The sequence below is a fragment of the Schistocerca gregaria genome, chromosome 2, assembly GCF_023897955.1.
Source record: "Schistocerca gregaria isolate iqSchGreg1 chromosome 2, iqSchGreg1.2, whole genome shotgun sequence".
Classification (NCBI taxonomy): Eukaryota; Metazoa; Arthropoda; class Insecta; order Orthoptera; family Acrididae; genus Schistocerca; species Schistocerca gregaria.
In genome coordinates, this window is record NC_064921.1 from 41,502,435 (window position 1) to 41,526,549 (window position 24,115).

The 24,115-nt window shown below is 42.1% G+C and overlaps 1 protein-coding gene across 1 annotated transcript in view; it reads left to right on the top strand.

Moving 5' to 3' along the window:
- The window catches only part of LOC126336284 (filamin-A), a 1,048,954-nt gene that overhangs the window by 628,845 nt on the left and 395,994 nt on the right, over positions 1 to 24,115 (top strand). The window contains 2 exon segments of the mRNA XM_049999806.1: positions 3 to 231; positions 1,403 to 1,534. Coding sequence (XP_049855763.1) covers positions 3 to 231; positions 1,403 to 1,534 — 361 coding nt within the window.

A 24,115-nucleotide genomic window follows, 5' to 3' on the forward strand; every position in this document is an offset into this window, starting at 1 on the left:
AGATCACTTCAAACAGCCCTATCCATAGCCCAACACACTTCAAAAGTAGTTCACGGCAAAGTCCGCAAGCATTCAAAAGCCCTATACACAGTCCAACTTTACAATATAATGGTAACAGTAACCATTACGAAACTCAGAGTCGGCATTTTGAAAGCAGCAACAGTAGAGTGAGGAGAGGATCACTGGACTTGCTTGATGACAAAGGAGTGGATACATCATCTAATGTGAGAGGTAAAACATGACATATAATAGCTTTATTGATTATAAACTATATTATTCAAAGAAACCCCAATGAAAAAATAAAATGCAGAAAGATGCGTGTACTGTATGTGAGACTTAGTGCAGCTGAGGCATTTGTATCATTATTTTGACATTATAATCCAAAAGACATTTCTTTAAAAATGTTTCTTGTATGTCTTACCCAGCGACCAACATTTCCTTTAATCATGACGTTAACCCTAGTTGAAAACAAATGGAAGGCTCACCCAGTATCACTGGAGAGCAGAATGAAGATCACATTTCTCCTACCTGTTTCCAGTGAAATTGTAGTCAATATGTATTTTGAGGCACTGTGAAGCTTGAGCTCTTGATATTTGAAAAGAATAAAAAATGAATATTACATTCAGAACATCTGAAAATACATATGCTTGCTAGGTTTGAAATCCAAATATCTTAATACCAGCCAAACATTGTAGTCACTATAACTATCAAACTGCTCTTTCTTCAAAATAATAATTCGTCACCAGATTATCTTTCTCATTCTGGCATTTTTGTTGATTACTTTCCCCACCATTCTTATCAGTTTGCTATGTCACACCTCCTCATGCATTACAATGTTCGCTTCCTGTTCATGTATTTTCTTTCATAATGCTCTGCTTAAGAATCGCCATCTTTTTTGTGTTTAATCGCCACTGTGTATTGACGACAAGTCTTACAATGTTGGCAGAAAAGTAAAACTTGTCCGATATCAGACTGTGGCAGCCTAGTGGCATAAAAGTAATCACATACAAGGATTTGAATGGCACTCAAAGCTATGAAACCAGGGGCTCCTGAGTCAGCGAAAATAGAGCAGGGATAGAAAGAGAGTGGGTTTTGGCTTTTTGTACACCTAAAAGAAAAAGTTGGCCAGTGTTACAACAGCACAATGTGGAAGTGAACAATGGAATGCAACAATATAGATTTGAAAATCTGGAAAGGTGAAGAGAGGAAAACTAAGGAGTCGAGTATAACAGTGTCTGAAATGCATTTGCACAAAGTGTTTTTTTTTCATTGTTCATTAACTTTATTGAGACAAAGCAACTTTATAAAACTGTATCACAATGTTACCTTATTGAAAGTAAACTTCTTTTGAGTGAATAATTTTTTGCATGTACAATTTTGGCTTTCATATTTGTCACTACAGTTTCTGCAATGCTTGGTGGGCTCAACCACAGAGCAGACTCTTGGGATGCTATTGCCAAAACAAAGTCCCTCCTGTCATATGGGAGCCTTGAGAGTCTGGCAAATCTCGCATCCAAAACTGAGAGCACATCAAGTAAGTATCACTCAAGTCATTGCTACTATTGTTATAGATATCATATTAGACACATGTAGCCAAACCCCATAGCCTGTAGAATGTTTATAGACTTCGTGCTATATTGTGTGCCTCTGTATTCATTGTTCTGGATGTTGATCAACTTTACATTAATACTGGAAAATCCAGAATGGGTAACAATACAAGAGAAGGAAAGATGCTACTCACCATATAGTGGAGATGCTGAGCCACGATAGGCACAATAAAAAGATTGACACAATCATAGCTTTTGGCCATTAAGGCCTTTGTCAGCAGTAGATACACATACACACACGCACACACACACTCATGCAAGCACAACTTGCACACACATCTGCAATCTTAGACAGCTGAAACTACACTGCGAGCAACAGCACAAGTGCATGATGGTAGTGGCAACTGGGTGGGGGTAAGGAGGAGGCTGGGGCAGGGAGAGGGAGTGGTAGTATGGTGGGAGTGGCAGACAGTGAAGTTTTTCAGTTTAGACAGAGGGTTGGTAAGAAGGGGGAGGGGGTAAGTAGCGGAAGGAGAGAAATAAAAACAAAAATTTAAATAAAACAAAATTAAAAGACTGTGACGGTGAAATTATGGTTGTGTAGTGCTGGAATGGGAACAGGGAGAAGGGCTGGATGAGTGAGGACTGTGACTTACGAAGGTTGAGGCCAGGAGCGTTACGGGAACGTAGGATGTATTGAAGGGAAAGTTCCCACCTGCGCAATTCAGAAAAGCTGGTGTTGATGGGAAGGCTCCATATGGCACAGGCTGTGAAGCAGTCATTGAGATGAGGGGTATCATGTTTGGCAGCGTGTTCAGCTACTGGGTGGTCCACTTGTTTCTTGGCGACAGTTTGTCAGTGGCCGTTCATGCGGACAGACAGGTTGTTGGTTGTCATGCCTACATAGAATGCAGCACAGTGGTTGCAGCTTAGCTTATAGATCACATGACTGGTTTCACAGGTAGCCCTGCCTTTGATGTGATAGGTAATGTTAGTGACTGGACTGGAGTAGGTGGTGGTAGGATGTATGGGACAGGTCTTGCATCTAGGTCTATTACAGGGGTATGAGCCATGAGCTAAGGGAATGGGAGCAGGGGTCCTGTAAGGATGGACTAGTATGTTGTGTAGGTTCGGTGGATGGCGGAGTACTACGGATGGAGGGTAGGACATTTCTCATTTCAGGGCACGACAAGAGGTAATCGATACTCTATAATTCAGTTGCTTCACTCCTGGATGGTACTGAGTTACGAGGGGAATGCTCCTCTGTGGCCGGAGTGTGGTACTTTGGGAGGTTGTGAGAGACTGGAAAGATAAGGCACGGGAGATTTGTTTTTTTTTTTTTTTACAAGGGTTGGGGGATAATTAGGGTCAGTGAAGCCTTCATCAAGACCCCTGGTATATTTAGAGAGGGACTGCTCGTCACTGCAGATGCGATGAGCACAGGTGGCTAGGCTGTACGGAAGGGACTTCTTGGTATGAAACAGGTGGCAGCTGTCTAAATGGAGGTATTGCAGGTGGTTAGTAGGTTTGATATGGACAGATGTACTGATGTAGCCATCTCTGAAGCGGAGGTCAACATCTAGGAAGGTGGCTTGTTGGGTTGGATAGGACCAGGTGAAGCAAATGGGGGAGAAGTTGTTGAGGTTCTGGAGGAATGCGAATAAGGAGTCCTCATCTACAATCCAGGTAGCAAACATGTCATCAGTGAATCTGAACCAGGTGAGGGGTTTAGGATTCTGGGTTTTTAGGAAGGATTCCTCTAGATGGCCCATGAATAGGTTTAGCATAGGATGGTGGCATGTAGGTGCTCATAGCCATACCATAGATTTGATTGTAGCTAATGCCTCCAAAGGAGAAGTAATTGTGGGTGAGGATATAGTTGGTCATGGAGACTAGGAAGGAGGTTGTTGGTTTGGAATCCATAGGGTGTCTGGAAAGGTAGTGTTCAATAGCAGTAATGCCATGGGCATAAGGAATGTTAGTGTACAGGGAGATGGTATCAATAGTGACGAGCAGGGCACCGTGTGGTAAAGGGAGAGGAACTGTGAAGAGTCGGTCGAGGAAATGGTTGGTATCTTTTATATAGGAGGATAGGTTCCAGGTAATAGGTTGATGGTGTTGGTCTACGAGAGCAGAGATTCTCTCAGTGGGGGCACAGCAACCAGTCACAATGAGGTGTCCTGGTTGGTTGGGTTTATGTACTTTAGGAAGCATATAGAAGTTGGGAGTGTGGGGGGTGGTAGGGGGAAGTAGAGAGATGGACTCTGAGGAGAGGTTCTCAGATGTGGCCTAAGGAATTGAGTAGTGACTGGAGATCTTGCTGGATTGCCGGAATGGGACCACTGTAGCATGGTTTGTAGGTGGAAGAATCTGACAGCTGACAGAGTCCTTCTGCCACGTAATCCTCGTAGTTCACAATTACGGTGGTGGAGCCTTTGTCTGCAGATAGGATTATAAAATCAATTTGAACACCCAAAAATTTGCAGAAATCTACCCTGTTAACTGAGCCCTATTCTCATGCTACATTAATTGTCAGTATGACTCTATTCAGTGTACAGAACTGGATATAGTGAGTTTTTTCAAAATTAAGGGAGAGTCAATTTTCTGAGAACCACTTAATAATTCTATGAAAGACATCCTTAACAGTAGCTTCAGCTGCTTTTTTCTGGAATGGAATTTATTATGTAACACTTGTGTCATCTGCAAAAAGTACAGCCGGCCGGAGTGGCCGAGCGGTTCTAGGCGCACCAGTCTGGAACCGCGCGACCGCTACGGTCACAGGTTTGAATCCTGCCTCTAGGGGACTGATGACCTCAGCCCTTAAGTCCCATAGTGCTCAGTGCCATATGAACCACTTGAACCAAAAAGTACTAGTTCTGCTTGCTGAACATTAAGTGAGAGGTCATTCACGTGAATAAGTAACAGCAGAGGACCCAAAATTGAACCCTGCAGTACCCCTTTTGTGATTACTCCCTATTCACTAGACTTTACCACCCTCCCAACATTATTTGTGTTATGCTGCTTTCTTTCATTAAGTATGATTCAAACTAGCTATGTGTGTAGCCTTCAGTTCCAGACAACCTGAGTTTTTCTAAGTCAAATGCCTTGGAAAGCTCACAGAAAATACCAACTGGCTATAATGTGTTATTTAGGGCTTGTACTATTTGATGGGTAAATGAGTAGATAGCATTCTCAGTCGAGTAACCCTTCCGGAATCTGACCTGTGACACGCTGAGTAAATTATTTTCACTTAAATGTGAGACTACTCTTGAATACATAAATTTTTTGAACTTAGAAACTTGAAAATGAAATCAGCAATGAGATTGGTCTACAATTATTTAAATCACTCTTGTCTCCTTTCTTATGAAGAGGTTTGACAATTGCATATTTCATTCTGTCTGGAAAAATTCCCTGTGGCAACGAAGCATTACATACATCACTAAGGCCTCCACTTATTGAATTAGAGTAACACTTCAAACTTCTGTTAGAGACTACATCAACACCACATGAGCTCTTTTTTTGGTATATTTATAATTCCCTTAATTTTAGTGGGGGATGTTTGTGCTATTTGTAAATAATAGGCAATGCAACGATACATTGTTCAGTGTTTAAGTGACAGAAATTATAATTAAAATGTATCTTATTCAATTAACGGAATACATGAAAAAATTCCACCTTTTTATCAGTTTCTTCTATCACAAAGTTTAGGCCAAATTATTTGCTTAAATAATGAAATTAACAGATATAGTTATACAAAAATATGTTTGACAAACCTGGTAATTATTTTGGAATTAGTAAAGGGCTGGCTTTGCTGATATGTTTCCGAATGGAGCCAAATAAATACTTGAAGAATCCTAGTAGTTGATCTTGCCTTATGTTTATAATTAGTACACAATGTATATTTGTTTATAAGTCAACAATGGAATGAATCTAAGTCACAAAACAATAACTGATTTCACCCTACAACAAAAGATATTAACTAGGAATGGTCAAAATAACTTACAAAATTAATTACATACTCAAAACTAAGCACAAAATTAGACCTAGTGCTATATTCCTTAAGACTGAGTGCCAAACTTTTCTTTTTATGGCAATTGATATTATACTCATGCATGTTAATGGTAATTAGGCAAAAATGAAAATAAAATGAATTTATGGAGGCAGATGGCAAAACAAGAGAGGAAGTAAAGAGATCGCAGTTTGCTTCATCATCACAAGTGGTGCTCCTTTGTACCAGGGGTTTGGAGGTTGTGGGAGGATTGTGGGTGTGTGGGGATATGGCAAGGAAAAGCTGTTTGCAGACTAGGTCGGGGGAGGGGGGGGGGGGGGAGAGTGCCTGACTGTGAAGGCTACTGCGTAGGGCAGTTCTTCTCACAGCAGATATACTGTTGGCAAGTGGCCGTGCTGTATGGAAAGGATTTTTCAGTGTGGAAGGGATGTCAGCTGTGAAAATACAGGTACTGTTAGTGGCTGGTGTGTTTAATGTCAACAGAGGTGTGGATGGAGCCATCAAGGAGGAGAAGGTTGATATCCAGGAAGGTGGCATGGTGGGTTGAGAAAGGCCCAGTGAAATGAATGGGAAGAAGGTGTTGAGGTTGTGAAGAAATGAGGTTAGGTTATCTTAGCCCTGAGTCTGAGATCATGAAGATATCATTAATGAATGTGAACCAGGCCAGTGGTTTGGAGTTTTGGAAGGCTAGAAAGTTATCTCTAAATGACCCCTAAACAGGTTAGCACAGGAGGGTGCCGTGCATGTGTGCATGGCTGTGCCATAGATTTCGTTTACACTTCCCCTTTGAAAGAAAAGTAGTTGTGATTTAGGATAAAGTTAGTAAGATGTATGAGGAATGAGGTTGTAGGTTTGGAGTCTCGAGGATGTTAGGAGAGGTAATGTTCAATAACACAAGGTCATGGTCATGAGGCATGTTGGTGTAAAGGGAAGTAGTGTCAACTGTGACTGGTAGTGATCCAGGACTTAAAGGAGTGATTGTGGTGGAGAGTCAGTGAAGGAAATGGTTGGTAGCTTTGACATGGATGCTGAACCACAGCCGTAATAACCTGTGTAAATATGCCCTTAATAGGTAGCTGTGCCTTCATCAGGCCTGGCTGAAAAGTGGTTGTCTAAATCACGTTATTTTAAATGGTGTGGTCCACACCAGGTTTTCAGTCCAAATACTTTAATAGCACTTTGTTGTTGAATAACTTACAGTTTTCAGATCAAGTCCCATTTACTATAATTTATGTATGGATAACAGCTAGCCACATACTGCGCTCGATTAATTTTGTATAATGTAACTGTTTGACTGCAGTAATCTACACTCCTGGAAATGGAAAAAAAAACACATTGACACTGGTGTGTCAGACCCACCATACTTGCTCCGGACACTGTTTGAGGGCTGTACAAGCAATGATCACACGCACGGCACAGCGGACACACCAGGAACCGCGGTGTTGGCCGTCGAATGGGGCTAGCTGCGCAGCATTTGTGCACCGCCGCCGTCAGTGTCAGCCAGTTTGCCGTGGCATACGGAGCTCCATCGCAGTCTTTAACACTGGTAGCATGCCGCGACAGCATGGACGTGAACCGTATGTGCAGTTGACGGACTTTGAGCGAGGGCGTATAGTGGGCATGCGGGAGGCCGGGTGGACGTACCGCCGAATTGCTCAACACGTGGGGTGTGAGGTCTCCACAGTACATCGATGTTGTCGCCAGTGGTCGGCGGAAGGTGCACGTGCCCGTCGACCTGGGACCGGACCGCAGCAACACACGGATGCACACCAAGACCGTAGGATCCTACACAGTGCCGTAGGGGACCGCACCGCCACTTCCCAGCAAATTAGGGACACTGTTGCTCCTGGGGTACCGGCGAGGACCATTCGCAACCGTCTCCATGAAGCTGGGCTACGGTCCCGCACACCGTTACGCCGTCTTCCGCTCACGCCCCAACATCATGCAGCCCGCCTCCAGTGGTGTTGCGACAGGCATGAATGGAGGGACGAATGGAGACGGGTCGTCTTCAGCGATGAGAGTCGCTTGTGCCTTGGTGCCAATGATGGTCGTATGCGTGTTTGGCGCCGTGCAGGTGAGCGCCACAATCAGGACTGCATACGATCAAGGCACACGGGGCCAACACCTGGCATCATGGTGTGGGGAGCGATCTCCTACACTGGCCGTATACCTCTGGTGATCGTCGAGGGGACACTGAATAGTGCATGGTACATCCAAACCGTCATCAAACCCATCGTTCTACCATTCCTAGACCGGCAAGGGAACTTGCTGTTCCAACAGGACAATGCACGTCCGCATGTATCCCGTGCCACCCAACGTGCTCTAGAAGGTGTAAGTCAACTACCCTGGCCAGCAAGATCTCCGGATCTGTCCCCCATTGAGCATGTTTGGGACTGGATGAAGCGTCATCTCACGCGGTCTGCACGTCCAGCATGAACGCTTGTCCAACTGAGGCGCCAGGTGGAAATGGCATGGCAAGCCGTTCCACAGGACTACATCCAGCATCTCTACGATCATCTCCATGGGAGAATAGCAGCCTGCATTGCTGCGAAAGGTGGATATACACTGTACTAGTGCCGACATTGTGCATGCTCTGTTGCCTGTGTCTTTGTGCCTGTGGTTCTGTCAGTGTGATCATGTGATGTATCTGACCCCAGGAGTGTGTCAATAAAGTTTCCCCTTCCTGGGACAATGAATTCACGGTGTTCTTATTTCAATTTCCAGGAGTGTAATACTGAGGTGACTTAAGTTTGTGTATGGCAAGTAAATCAGTAACACAGTCACTAGTTACACTGTTCTTCTAAGTGAACAGTCATATAAAAATGAAAAAAGATCTGCACACCAGTGCAATTTGGAAATAATGTAGTTCACAGTCCAATACCATTGCCACAGTTTACAGAAAACATTATTGAAAATCAACACAGTTCTTAAGATTAATTGTTAATTCAGTCAGTCATTGAAAAACAATCACTGTATAAACCCTCAGACATTGAATTTAGATAAAACTCGCCACCTTTCATGACTTGCACTTTGTGCTAACTTGTCTGTGGTACACTGTTCAGTAATTTCAGGTGCAGATCTTGCTTATATCACAACCTCCCACAGACTGACTCAAATGGCTGTTAACTGTTTCTTTCATAGGTTTACAAGAATTAACACTATTCTTAGGTAGTGTTGTTCGCTGGCTTTGTACATGATACAACTAAAGATTTCTGTTTTTGAATAACTGAATTGTAAGGGAAGATTCTTTTAAATGCAGACTTTTAGATAAAACAATAATTGCTATTGAATTATGCTGTCTAATTTGTCAAACCTCCCTATCAACTCTTCACCAAATTCAGAGCCAAAACATTCTCATAATACTGTTGTTAACCATTTCATCAAAACCACACAACTTTAGCCCTACACCCAATTTTAATCATGCTGGACTTGTAAAAAACCTACTGTCCTTCTCCCTATCCCTGCAATGGAAGCACTTCTTTGCCACCAATCCCTCCAACCAAAACCACCCTTGTTCCATCACTGAACCGTGCCTCTTCCTTTTCATGCCAGCCTCCAACCATGACTCTCCGCCAATCTCATCCTACCATCTGCTCATCACCTTCCAAGAAATCTTTACCTCTGAGTTAGCCTCACCATCCTTCCCCAGGTACCTTCTTCAGAACACCAGTCTTTCAGTAGAAGAAAGAAACAATCCAAGACTCACATGCAATTCGAACCAAACAGTCAAAATGTGAGCAGGTTAAGATTGTTCACATTAACCAAAATATAAAAGAAGCTGACTCAATCAAATTCTTAGATTTAAATGTAGATAAAAATTTGAGATAGCAGGCAAACATAATTCCTAGCAAACAAACTGAGCAGCTTTGCATTTACAATGCAAATGTTATCAACTGCAACTGACATGGACACATGAAAAGTAGCATATACAAGCTACTTTGAATCCATTATTGGGTATGGTATTTTTTTGCCACAAACATAGTACGAATACTAAAAAATACAGAAAAAATCATTTGATATATGTGCACTTTAAATAATAAAGAACCACGTCATCCATTATTTACAAAATTTTAAATATTCTCTTTGCCATTCCTATACATAAATGAAATTATTATATTTTTGTGCACCAGAAATGAATTATTTGGGGGAAACCATTTTGTCCATTCACATTTTAATAGAAACAAAGAAAATTTTGTGCTTCCCACCCACTGCCTGAGACTGTATGCCAAGAGACATCAATAAATGGGAATTAAATTTGTAATAAATGAAAAGAGAATAATTTGATGCAGGTGAATTTCAGTCCACTTAAAAGTAAGCTACATGAGGCACTGATACTGAAATGTTATTTCTCAGTGAATGAATTCATGCAGGGCAAACTGGAAAGTTGAGCTGAATACAATGTGTTAGATATTCCAAGATATGTCCTTATAGTGTTATTATTTGTTTTAGTGCTATTATTTACTAGTGTAAAAATCATTGTAACTGAATTATAAATTTTTTACACATCTCATGTACACAAAACAAATGGATTGCAGATGCACGTCATGAGATGAATGAAACAATTCACAGTTCAAAGATGCCCCTCATAAATTTTATAATAATAACTGTATTTACAATCAGAATCAGTTAAACTGTATTTTTCTCTGAATGAAGAATGCATTATTTTAAAGTCAAACTTTATGTCTAAGTACTTGACTTCCTTGGAAGCATAGTGACTAGTCTTCACAGGAAATGAATTACTATTTTATTTAACCATGCGTGGAATAGGCATTTTATATTGATAGCATATTACATTTTCCTTCAGAAGTACCTTAAAACTAAATGAGCATTACACATTCCAAATAGAACCTAGAAATGATATGTTAAACAGTAAAATAATAAATAAATACAGGCAATGATGTCACAAAATGAAAACCTTAAAAATTAATGTAAATTAATTTTGTATTCATAAATTCAATTATATCGTAGAAAGAATTAATAAGTAGCTTGCTCCTGATGCTAGTTAAGTGAACTGACCAAATGGAAAATGGAAGTTTATTAAATATTCTTAAGCTATGGATTCTGTATTCTTGCCACCCTGCGCCTAGGTGCATATCTGATCTTATTTTGCAACTAGTGTTATGTTGATGTATGTTTTCCCTCATTTTGAAATCTGCTATATTGTTTTTCACATACATTGCTTAGACATACATCTAGAGATCAATGACTGCTAATATTTTGAACTGTATGAATAGTGGCCAGCAGTGCTCTCATTTACCATCATTGCTCATTGCCCATACTGCCTTATTTCGAATTTGTAGAGTTTCAGTCATGTGAGAAGAATGTCCCCATATCAGCAGTCGATACTCTATATGCGATATCTAGGGCTCTTACCCCTAAATCATAGCTCTTTTAGCTGCCTCACTCTTTTTTCACCAATATCGTGCTTTTTTACATGCCATAAGTCCAAATTCTCCAACAATTACAAAAATGTTAAATGAATTTGTATGATCCACAGAGCGATTGGGCCACAGAACACTTTAAAAACAATATTTATAAAAAACTAAAATGAAACTTGCTTTGCACAGTCAGAGTGTAAATACAAAGTGGATGCCCAGGAAACTTCAACAGAAAACAAGTTGACCAACACAATAGAACTAAATTAACAAAAAAAAAATTTGATTCCCAGTCCAGCTACTTTTACTTATGAAAAGCCTCTTGTCTGTGCCAGGAGGCCTTTCTTAAATAAATACATTTTACTTATGATATAATGACAGTGTTGGAGCAATGGAGAAGTAAGCTTTCACAAACAAATGATGTATGGAAGCATTAAGATTTCATTTTCTTACAAAAGTATATTTATAAAGAAATATAACAAGAGGCCTTTCATAAGTAAGCAATTTAACTCTTATTAATGGTGATGTAAATATAATAGAAAGAAACTTCCACATGGGAAAAATATATTAAAAACAAAGATTCCAAGACTTACCAAGTGGGAAAGCGCCGGCAGACAGGCACAATGAACAAAACACACAAACACACACACTGAATTACTAGCTTTCGCAACCGATGGTTGCTTCTTCAGGAAGGAGAGGGAAAGACGAAAGGATGTGGGTTTTAAGGGAGAGGGTAAGGAGTCATTCCAATCCCGGGAGCAGAAAGACTTCCCTTAGGGGGAAAAAAAAGGACAGGTGTACACTCGCACACACACACACACGCACACATATCCATCCTCTACACAGTATTTCTCGACGGTCACCCTGCCAATAAAGTTACTCCCCACAATGAGAGACCATTTTGTTGATTCTATCACTGTAGAATGTTTGACTTTGGTGACAGATCTCTGCCTAAAATGCTGCAACACCATCAAAATGAAGTCCTTCTAGATGTTCCTTAAGTTTTTGCAACACATTATAGAACGCTATTTTTCAAGCACAAACAGTACATTAACATCGCCATGTTCCATACTACAATTCTGAGCTCGCTAGTGGGAGATAGTTGCAGGTTTCATCATTGAAGTAGGCAATATGACTGAGTAATATGTGGGACATGTAATACCTCAACCAATATTGAGAACAGAATAAAAAATTCAGAGTCATTACTTTTCAGCATGCCCTCATAAATGTGTATGTTCAACATCTTCTCCTAAACCACTGGATGAATTTCAATCAAATCTGGTACACATACTACCTGCTATCTGAGAATCAGCACTGTGGGTGTTGCCTCCCCTAGCCGCCATAGGAGAGTGGAGATACAGTTAAAAAATGCTTTCAACCTCTAACATTTAGGCTGCCCTGCTTGACAGGTGTGTTGTGCAGGTAATATCAGCGTGGGTCCACAGCTTGTGGTCCAGTGGCTAGCATTACTGCCTCTGGATCATGGAGTTCCGTGTTCACTTCCCAACCAGGTTGGGGATTTTCTCTGCCTGGGGACTGAGTCTTCGTGTTGTCCTCATCATTTCATCATCATCATCACTTGCGACAGTGGTTAGATTGAATTGTGTAAAAATTGGACTGTATACAAACTGGGACTTTGTACGGGTACTGATGACTGTGCAGTTGAGTGCCCCAAAAACCAAATATCATCATCAGCAGCAGCATGCATTGCAGGTGCTGCACATGCAGATGAGCAAGGCTGAGCAGGGAGAGGAGGAGGGGAGAAGATGGGTAATGAGAAGCAGGAAGATGAAATGAACAGTGAAAATGCGAGGAGGAGGTGGACAGAGAGATGGGAGTAGAGATGGACATAGAGAGTGGGGAAGAAGGAGATGGAGAGAGGGGAGGAGGAGGCAGGCAGATGGAAGATGAGATAGACAGAGAGAGTGGGGAGAAGAGGGGACAGATAAGGAGGTGGGGGTGGGGGGGGGGGGAGGATAGGGTGGACAGAGAGAAAGAGGGTGACTGATAGAGACAGGTCAGAGAAGGAGATGGGCAAGGGGGATGAGGAAAGAAGGAAATGGAAAAACAGTGGAAAGAGGAAGAGATGAACAGACAGAAGTGGAAAGAGCAGATGGCTGCAATATATGTGCTGCTTGCATCCACAGGTAAAAGGTTAGTTTTCATAATTTATGAAAATCCAGTTTCCACCTGATATTGACCTACTGTCCTGTCCCAGTTGAATAATAAGATCAGGCTGGATACTGGATACTGATGTACATAACATATTTTGTAGTAAAAACAAACAACGCAAAGTCCATGGTGGAATATCAACAGTTATGAAAAGGACAGATTTCCATCCACCATCAAGGTGACATGTTGGGTTGCAGACAGCCACAATAAAAGGACACTGAGCTTTTAGCCAAAGCCTTCTTCAGAAAAAAAGGAAACAACATCTACACACTCACTCAAGCAGGCAATTCTCTCTCTCTCTCTCTCTCTCTCTCTCTCTCTCTCTCTCTATCTCACACACACACACACACACACACACACACACACACACACAACCACTATCTCTGGCCTTTCAGGCCTTACTGGAACTGTTGCACTGAATGAAAGCAGCAATACAGAGCGCAGGGAAGGTGGTGGTATAGCAGGGTAAGGGATAGCAGGGGGGAGGGTATGGAGAAGCACGCATGTATTATAAGGCGGCAGGACAAAGCTGCCATGTGCAGCATCAGGGACCCATCAGAAAAGGGGAGTCGGAAATGGTGAGCAGAAAGGAGAGGTAGTATTAGTATGGTGTTTCGCCTTATGGCAGATCTTGTCATGAGTTAAGCCTCTTCCACTTTTGTCTGTGCATAGCCAGTCTTTTCATTTCTGAATTTTTCCAACTGTTCTTAATACTTCTTCATTCCATACTCAGTCTTCCCTTTTTTTTTTGTTCTTCTCCATATGCACATTTCTAATGCCTCCAATCTTCTTTCATCTTCCTCCTTCAAGGAGAGGAGCAAAGAGTGGAAAAGGCTTGTGGACACTTTGGCAGAGAGCAGTGCACAATGAGGATGAGGGGACGTGAATTCGAAGGAGGTGGTATGACAGAGGAGAAGAAAAGTGTTAGGTCAAGGGTGCTGTGAGAAGTGGCTATTGTAGGTTGTAGCTGAGATCATTTTGGGAGTGTGTTGTAAGTATAGCTCCCATCTGCACAATTCAGAAAAACTGGCAGTTAATGGGGATGGGGAATCTAGATGCCCTTAGTTGTGAAGCAGCCATTGAAATTAAAAATTTTATGTTCAGCTGCGTGTTATGCCAAAGGGTGGTCCACTTTGCTTTTGGCCACAGTGTGGTGATGACCATTCATCATGGCAGACTGTTAGTTGGCAGTGATTGCAGCAGAGCAATACAAGTCTGCTTTCAAAGGTGGCTTGGCACATGCCACATCACAACAGCCCCCCCCCCCCCCCCAATCCTTCCACCACTCCCAAGAACAAGCTGCAAAGGAACACCCTCATTGTCATCCAGTACCACCCCAGACTAAACCAACTGAACCACATCCTTTTTTCAGGACTTTATCATGCCCTGAAATGAGGGACATCCTACCTAAGATTCCTTCCCAGCCCGTGTAACGCTATGTTCTGTCACCCACCTGAACTCCACAACATCCTTGTCCATCCCTATGCCAATCCCAATGCCAGTTCCTTGACACAGGGCTCATATCCCTTTTGAAGCCCCAGGTGGAAGACCTGCCCAGTCGACCCACACAGAACTTCCTATCCCAGTCCTGTCACAGGCTCATCCTACCCCATCAGAGGCTGGGCCACCTGTGGAAGCAGTCATCGACATACTGGCTGTGCATTGAGATTAATGGTCACTACCGAACTGTGGCCTAGAGCAGAGTGGACCACCCTTTGGTATAATATGCAGCTGAACATACAGGGTGACAATTATTGACCTATGTGAAAAAAGGAAAGTAAATTTGTTACAAACTACAGTGTGCACACACTTTATTCAACATGTAAATGTCACTATATTCAAATTTAGGTTATGGCATATTTGATATGCCTCCCATCATTGCCGATGATGTGGTGCAGACACCTAGTGAAATTCTGCATGACCCACTGAATGGCTGTTTTAGCTCAGCAGTGGTTTTGGGGTTATTTCTGAACACCTTGTCTTCAATATTGCCTGACAAAAAGGAGTCGCAAGTGTTCAGACCCAGCCAATCAGTGCCCATGCCTATGGCCTCTGTGTACCCCAGAGCCAGAGTGCAGTCCCCAAAGTGCTCCTCAAGGACATCAAACACTCTCTTGCTTCAGTGGGATCAAGTTTCGTCTCGCACGAACCACATCTTGCTGAAATCAGGGTCGCTTAGGATAATAGGGATCAAATCGTCCTCCAAAACCTTCACGTACCACTCGGTAGTCACTGTGCCGTTAAGGAATATCACACATAATATTCTGTGACTGTACATTGCACACCACACAGTCACCCATTGAGGGTGCAGAGACTTCTCAATTGCAAATGTGGATTCTCAGTCCCCCAAATGCGCAAATTTTGTTTACTGATGAACCCATCCAAATGAAAGTGGGCTTCATTGCTAAACCAAACCATATGGTGCATACTAATTCCCATCATGCTTCACAGCCAACCGTGCAGTTTTAATGTCCTAATGCAAACAGTTCAGAAATTATGACAATTTAGTTTCACATTGTTCAATAACTGTCAGTCTGTACGTGCTTGATTTCATAGGCTGTTACTCAACCCAGGCCACCTGGATCCTCCCCTCCATCGCCAACCTCTGTTAACTCTGCAGATGGTAGTTATCCTTACAACACATTTTCTGCTCCCAAAATTATCCAAGCCTCAACCTATGATACTCGCCTTTCCCAGTACCCACTACCCAACAGTTTTCTTCCCAATTGTCCTACCACCTCCTCACCCTCACTGTGCATTGCTCTCTGGGACCCTCTGATGTTCCCATTTTCTGCTTCTCTCCTTTACCTCTCCATGTCTCCCCTCTCTTATGCCCAGGCTCTCAACACTACACCTGGCAGTCTCTTCTTGCCACTTCCTATTCCCTGTGTGCTCTGTCAGACAGCACACTTCTGCCTCCTCACTATATCCCATTTTCTCTGCCTCATTCCTTTGTTCAATGTAACAGTTGCAGTTTAGCCTGAACAGCCAGAAATAGTGATCATTTGTGCATGAGGCATTGCGTGCTTGAATGAATGTTTGTGTGTTTTCCTTACTTTTCTCAAGAAAGCACTGGCTGAAATCTGAGTGTTCTTTCATTTTGTCTGTCTGAAACTCAGTGTGTCATCTTTACAGTGAGTAGCAATCTATCCTTTTCATTATTGTTGATATTTTGTCATAAATTGGAATTTGACATTTTAAGTACTGTAGCTACTTTACAGACATATTGTGTTACCTTTACTTTTCTTGTGTCATAGGGATGTAAATTGTGCATTTGTTGTGTGTTAATGCTATTTATAAATTTTTGAGTGACCATAGCATTAAATTGTTTTTAGTGCAGGTTTTTCTGTTGTCATAACAGAAGTCTCTTTTTGTGTGTTACTCACTTCAGATCTTAAAGGCAACTGTTAATATGTGTAACATAGCAGACCCAGGAATTAAAATAGAATCCGCAGGCTTAGCAAACAAGGCTCAGTTTAAAGTTACATGTTTACTCTTCTGTAAAACATATCACCATACACAGTGCAGCTACTCTGTGAATACTGTTCTCGAACATGGGATGAATTAGCTGACATTTGGAAACAGCAGGAAGTAATGTCAACAGATTGGAAGCTGCTACCAGTGGGTGTATGGTTGAGGGCTACTGAGAGTTACATAACTGGTATCTTGAGAACTATCCTCTTGTGTGAGTGCTGTTTCCTCTGTAGGAAGTACAGGGTCTGTTATTATTACATTAGGGACCCATAAGTGAGTCAGGTATGCAATAAATGTCAGAGATTGCTACTCAGGTAGCTGACTGTGTTTGGGATGTGATGAATTCTCATTTAACCAGATAACAATAGATGTAGGAGACCGGGAAGTATTCGTGTACGATCATAAGCAGTATGTCACAAAGGGAAGATAATTAAAATAAAACCATAGTGATTAACAGCTGAAGTATCATAGAGTTGTAGTGTCTAATGTTTCTAAAAAGTAGAGGAGGTTATGAAATAGCTGGTTGAAACCTGAAATTAAAAGCAATGACATTTTTAGGGAAAATGTAAGTGTATATTGAAGTAAAACCTAATATGGAATGTAAGTGAGGTGTTTGTAGCAGCAGGAACTCAAATCCACCAAGACAGAAATTGAAGCTGCATGCAAGAATCCATGGGCATGACTCATTATTAGGGGTAGGCATTAACCTGTAGTTAGGCCTTCCTATCAGGCACTAAACTCACCTCTAGATATAACCAAAAACCATTGAGAAAACCTCATTTCACTAGTGTGTACATTCATCAGTCATGCTTAAATTAGCCAAAAATCAATTGGGTTAGTTCCAGTTTTGCAAAAAGTGGTAAGCATGTCAAGATGTCTGACAAAACTCCACTAAATGCATTCTCTGAAAACTATGTAGAACAGGTAGTTCAAATGCCACTCATGATGGCAATGTATTTGACCTAATGGCAACAAAACACATTTAAACTGGCTTCAGTGACAATGAGGTGCTTGTATTGTTGAAATACAAAGAATTATTGGAGGTAACTTCACTCATGATGTATGCCATTTCAGAGAATGTGCACCCATACACTTCTCAGGCCCTCTTATAAGGGTGATGGGATGGACCCCCTGTCATGCTCCTGTGGGCAGCCAAAGAAGCAGTATTATGTATATGATGCAAACAAATGTTCAGTCTATTCTCTTACCTGTATTACTGTTGTCCAGTCAGTGTGTTCAGTGCTACACACAACCTGTACTTATTGTATCTGACATGTTGCTCTATAAAGTACTACATTCCATAAATCGTGTTCTTGCTGCAGAAAACTTGGCAATGAGGATGGGATTACATTTTCTCTTCATCTTATTGTCAGTCAGCTGAAAAACATATCTTTGGAAGAAATACTTCAACATATCATTGCCCAACAGCAAGCTTTCATGGAACAACAGCAGGCTCTCACCACTGCTCTCAATCGAGTAGCGTTTGCATGTTCGTGACAGGCTACTCTCCCATCAGTGCAACTGTCACCCTTTGCAGCATATGATGAATCAGCTGAAGGTTGGAACTCCTATGAGATAAAGTTGTGCCAACATTTCTGGGTTTTTCAAACAAACTTGTGTAAGGTATTCTTTCTTTCCCGGCTTTCGCTGCATATTTATCAGTTAATTGTGCCAACTTGTGCCTTTACAAAAACTGGCCAGCTTATCAGTTGATGGAATCTGCAAGCTTCTGTATACCTGTTATTGTGACAGAATGCTTGTCACTGCAACGCTCTAGAATTTTAACGTTGTCGGAAATGCTCAAACCAATCTTACAAAGCCTGAGCTACAGAATTGCATGGATTAAGCTGTCACTGTAAATTTCTCACTAGTACCCATTACAAATCCTACAATGATCACATGATTCTTGATGTTATTATTCATCTGTACTTGGAATGGAAAGCCCATGAAGAAGCATTTCAGTGTAAGAATTGGACACTTATGGATGTCCTCAATATAGGGAAAAAATGACTGTGTGATCTTATGGGACTTAACTGCTAAGGTCACCAGGCCCTAAGCTTACACACTACTTTACCTAAATTATCGTAAGGACAATCACAAACACCTACACCCAAGGGAGGACTTGAACCTCCGCCAGGGCCAGCCGAACAGTCCACGGCTGTAGCGCCTCAGACCGCTCGGCAAATCTCGCGCAGCTCAATGTAGAACAGTCCTTTGACGTGTCATGAATGCAGCAAAACTTTTGTCTCAGCATCGCATGGGGCAGTGTTGGTTAGCAGCAGGCCATGTCACAACAGCAGCCACATGCCCCGCTTTCATCTCACCCATACTATTCATTCAATGTGACCATGCTTCGTGCACTAAGCATTGGGCTGCTTGCAATAAGTGTCAGAAGAAAGGCCACATTGCATTGGTGTGTAACTCCTCTCCAAATGTAATGGACACAGTAGTCTTGACAAACTTAAATTGTATCTCTACAATGACTGTCTACCTGAACAAATTGTTTATCAACTTGCATGTGTTTCATTAACCACCAAAAATGCAAGTGGATACAGGAGCTGCAGTGACTTTATTAAATGCACATACATAAGTGGGATTGGGCGTCCACTCACACAGGTGTCATAGAAGTTGATTAATTGCAATAAACAGCAGATTCAGATCCTAGGCCAGTTCTCTGGTGTTCACTCTCTCACCTTCCTTGTTGTGGATCATCCCCATACCACAGACCACTGTGTGTTAATGCATGTAACTCTTTTGGTTTCTCCATTGCTAATGATGTCAGTGTCAGATCAAGTTGTATATCAGAAATTGAAGTACGTCTGTTCTGAGTTTTTGTCTCTATTTTCCCCTGGACTTGGTTGTGCTATCAGCTTTCAGGCCCACATTACCGTGAAAGAGTCCGCCCGCCCCTGTTTATTTTGAGCGTGGCAGGTGCCTGTCATGTTGCATGACTCTGTCAAGGCTGAATTAAACGATTTGACATCACTGGATGTCATTCAGCCTCTTTCTTCCAGTTAATGGGCTACACCACTGGTCACCATTAAGAAGATGACAGGTAAGTTTTGCCTCTGCGGAGACTTCGGTGTAACGATTAATGCACAGTCCGTGATAGGTACGGACCCTTTGCCTTATCCTGATTGGTTTCTTGCAAAATTATCAGGCAGTTACTAATTTTTCAAGACTGATTTGTCAGAACTGTACCTACAACTCCCCTCGGATGAGGCCACTAGGAGCCATCCTGTTGCCAGTACACCTTTCAGCCTATACCAATATCAATACTTGCCTTTTGGCATCACTAACGCACACACAATCTTTCGTAATCATTTTAGAACAGCAGGCAGCCTCTGTGCCCAGCTTCCACTGTCTGCAGGTCTTGAGTGGAATCTTGCTGAGCCTCAGTTTTATAAGCCCTCAATTGACTATGTAGGCTTTGAGGTTTCTCACACGAGGGTCAAGCCATTGTGTCACCATATTGATGCAATTTCAGCTTTGCTACAGTCGATCTCCATTAAGGAACTGCAGGCATTTTTTAGATAAAATTGCATACTACCGTAAGTTTTTATCTGACACATCCACTGTTACTCACCCCCTGCACAAGCTTTTGCGTAAAAATGTGCCCTTATTCTGGTCTCCAGCTTTTGACAGATCATTTGTTTGTTTAAATCTAAGCTTCAATCTGCCCCATGTCTGGCCACTTTTCAGCTGTGGAAGCATCTCATATTGACTAAAGATGTCTCTCAGTATGGTCTTCATACAGTGTTGGTGGCCACTTTTCAGCTTTGTCAGCATCTCATGTTGATTACAGATGCCTCTCAGCATGGTCTTCATGTAGTGTTTGTACCCAAATATGAATTGGTCTGAACAATCCATAGCATATGCTTACAAGACTTTAACTCCCACTCATCAGTGGTATTCTCATATTGAAAATAAGGCTTAAGTAATTGTGTTTTTCCTCAAGGAAGTTCATGTCTTCTTTTATGGTTCTAAGTTCCATTGATCCTGGATGACAAGCTTTTGGTTGCTTATTTTAACCCTTTGGCTTCCATGCTGAACAAGGCAGTGCATGACTTGCTGGGGTGGGCCCTCTTCCTCTCCTGTTATCATTATCAGATCAGATCCATTACCGTCCGATGGCACAACACGCCAGCTCTGATGCTTTATCTCACCTTTCAATTGAGGCAGGACTGGCATTCAGTTGGGATGAATTGCTTTCTTTCTACTTAGAAATTAAGAACCAGAATATAGTCGACTGTTTCCTCATCACTAGTGTCACGATGGCATCAGCTGTTGCGACGAGTCCTGTGCTTAATTGGATCCTGTCTTTTGGGCAGCATAATTGGCCAGACAAACCCCTCGACTATGCCTCAGATCCTTTGCGTAATCACTTCTCCCTCCAGCACTGTCTTTCTGTTTTTGATGGGATTCTTTTGTTAGCTACAGATGATCTTGCTCCCCAGGTTATGATTCCACTTCCTTATGCCATAATGTACTGCGGCTTCTCCGTGTCAGTCATTAGGGGACTTCCCACACCGAAGCTTTGGTGGACCAGCAAGTGTATTGACTGTGCATATATGGGGACATGATGTGGATTATTGCCACTTGTGCTCACTGTGTTCAGCAGCAGGTGGCCCACAGCCGTCTTTTTTCCCCTGGCCGATGCCACAGTGCTCACGGGAGTGCCTACGTGTCAATTTTGCTGGGTTTTTCCTAAATAAGTTTTGCTCGTTGTAGTCGACACCCATTACAAGTTTCCCTTCATCGTCCATCCACATTAGCATCTATTTCAGCCCTGTCTAGGATTTTTGCAATTGAGGTGCTTCCATTTACCATGGTTGCTGATAATAGCCCCCAGGCTGTTTCTTGAATTTGGACCCTTTTTAATCCTCAATCTAATGGTGAGACTGAATGCACAGTTCAGAAATTTTAAACTCAGATGCTGAAGTATGTAACTGTCAGGTTCTCTGATGCTGCTTTAGACCCTTTTTGAGTTCAAACCATTTCAATGTAGTGGGGGACAAGAGCCCAGCAGAGATGCCACACGGACACCATCCACAGAACATCTTCTACTTGCTGCATCCCATTTCGCATGTGCAGGTGTCTGCTTCTTTGCAATGGTTTTGTCCAGGTGTGCCTGTCTGGGCTCGTGGTTTTGGCCACTGGCTGATCTGGGTTCCTGCCATCATTGAGCATTGCTGTGGCCTGCTCCTGTGCCTCTTCCACACTTCTAATGAGGGGATGTCCTGTCACTTTGACCAGCTGCAGCTTCGCACAGCAGTGTCTGTTCCATAAGGTCCCCCGCCTCCCCCAGAACCGTTGTCACACTGCAGCATGGGTTTCAGCCTGCCAGACTGCTGTCTGGGGTTCCTGCCTCCACCCCCACTCCTCAACTGCCATCACCAGTGCAGCCTCAACTGCACCTGACTTCACCTCTGTTGCTGGGTCCTGAAGTCTCTGTTGCTGACTGCTGACCTCAACAAGGATGTAGTTATGGAGGTACTGCTCCCTGTCCTGCCCTATGGCGTGTTGTGAGAGGAGGATGGCACGCCATCCCACCCCTTCATCACTTCCGTCCCTACTTGCGAGTGCCTGCCTGCTGTGTGCTGCAGCAAGCACCGTCATCGTTCGACAAAATGGACATCGGTGCCATCATTAGTGTTTTCTGTGCCTTGTAATCTCACTGCCTTGTGAGGCAAGTGCTTTTTTTTTCATGGCACCAGTGATTTTTCAGTGTTATTTCCTGCACTTCATTGTATCTTATGTGTTGCTTTATAAAGTACTATATTCCATAAACTGTGTTTGTTCTTAATATAGCACTTATATCTTAAACAATAGATAAAGAGGCAGTGTGCTCTAGACAGGAGCCCATAGAAATACTGTGGCGTTTGACAGATATCTACATAGCACAACAGTTCATGATGGGCAGTAGGCTCCTTGGTGTAGTTAACATAAGGAAACTTCTAAAGAAAGAGAGACTATTGCATTATAGCTCTGAAAGTATTGACCTATACATAGAGAGATGATGAATGAAACTCATTCGGCTGTCAGGAGAGCAATGTCTGTTGCCTTCTACCTTTGATGACGATTGTAGCAGAATATATTGAAAAACCTCTCACAAAACATAAACAAGTTCAGGTGGTAAGTTAAAGCTGTTAGTGGCAGCAGATTTTATGTCAAAACACTAACAAATGAGACTGGAACTGAAATTGAGAGTAACAAAGCAAAAGCAAATATCCTTAAATTTGTTCTTGAATGTACCTTTACAAAGGAAAGACAGGAGTATCAGCCAAATGTAATCTTTGTACCACTGCAGTAATTAGTGTTATACATATCAATGCCAGAAATATCCAGAAGAAGCTAAAAACATGAAAACTGAACAAACCTCCATTATCTGAAGCAATCCCTGTCAGATTCTGTACAGTTTTGTGGCTGAGTTAGCCCCTCTTTTAATCATATTATGCCAGAGATCCCTTAAACACAAAATGGTGCCCAGGTAGTATTTACAGCAACTGCTGATATTTCTGCAGGAACAGACCCCACCAATTTCAAGGCAAACTACAATGGACAAGCGATGTACAGGCAAATTTAAAACCTCAGTTCTCGGATTAATGCAGGAAAGATAACACACACACACACTCACTCACTAGTGCCACCAAAGATGACCAAAGTCAGAGATATTGATAGACTACGAACTAACAGGTGAGGTAACATTGACTATGTCCCTCTGTTTTTTGACAAGTGAAGGAGCAAGATTCCTAACAGAGTTTAAACAAAAACCTCCATCCCTGTTTACAAGGTTGCTTGCTAATTGCTCATTTTGGTTAGGAGGAAGGATGATGGATCATTGGGACTTTGCCAGCTGAGCTGTCCCATCTTGAAGCTACATTTCATCAAAATGGTTATAGTGAAAGACAGATTGAAAGTGTGTTGACCAACTGTGCATCGAGTGATTGATGATAATACTGAGTTGACACCTAAGTCTACTGCATTTTTGCCTTATGTAGGAAGTACTTCCAACAACATCAGTCATATTTTATGGAATTATGATGTGAAATGTGTTTTATGACCTGCATCTAAAATTAGAATGCTTTTGGGTTCTGTTAAGGATGATCTCGGTTTGCGTAAGGTGGGTATATATCATATTCCATGTAGCTGTGGCATGGTGTATATTGGTCAAACTATCAGGACTGTGGAGGACCGATCTACTGAGCATAAGAGGCACACACAATTATAGCAGCCAAATAGATCTCCTATTGCTGAACATTGCATGGGTACTGGTCATGCTATGTTATACAACAGCACTGAGATATTGGAATGCAAGTCCAGCTATTGAAACAGTGTTATTAAGGAGGCAGTTGAGATTAAATTTGTGAGCAACCTTGTAAACAGGGATGCAGGTTTTTGTTTAAACTCTTTTTGGAATCCTGCTCTCTCCCTTGTCAAAAAAAAAGAGGGACATAGTCAATGTTACCTCACCTGCTAGTTCATAGTCTATCAATATCTCTGACTTTGGTCATCTTTGGTGACACTAGTGTTCAGTT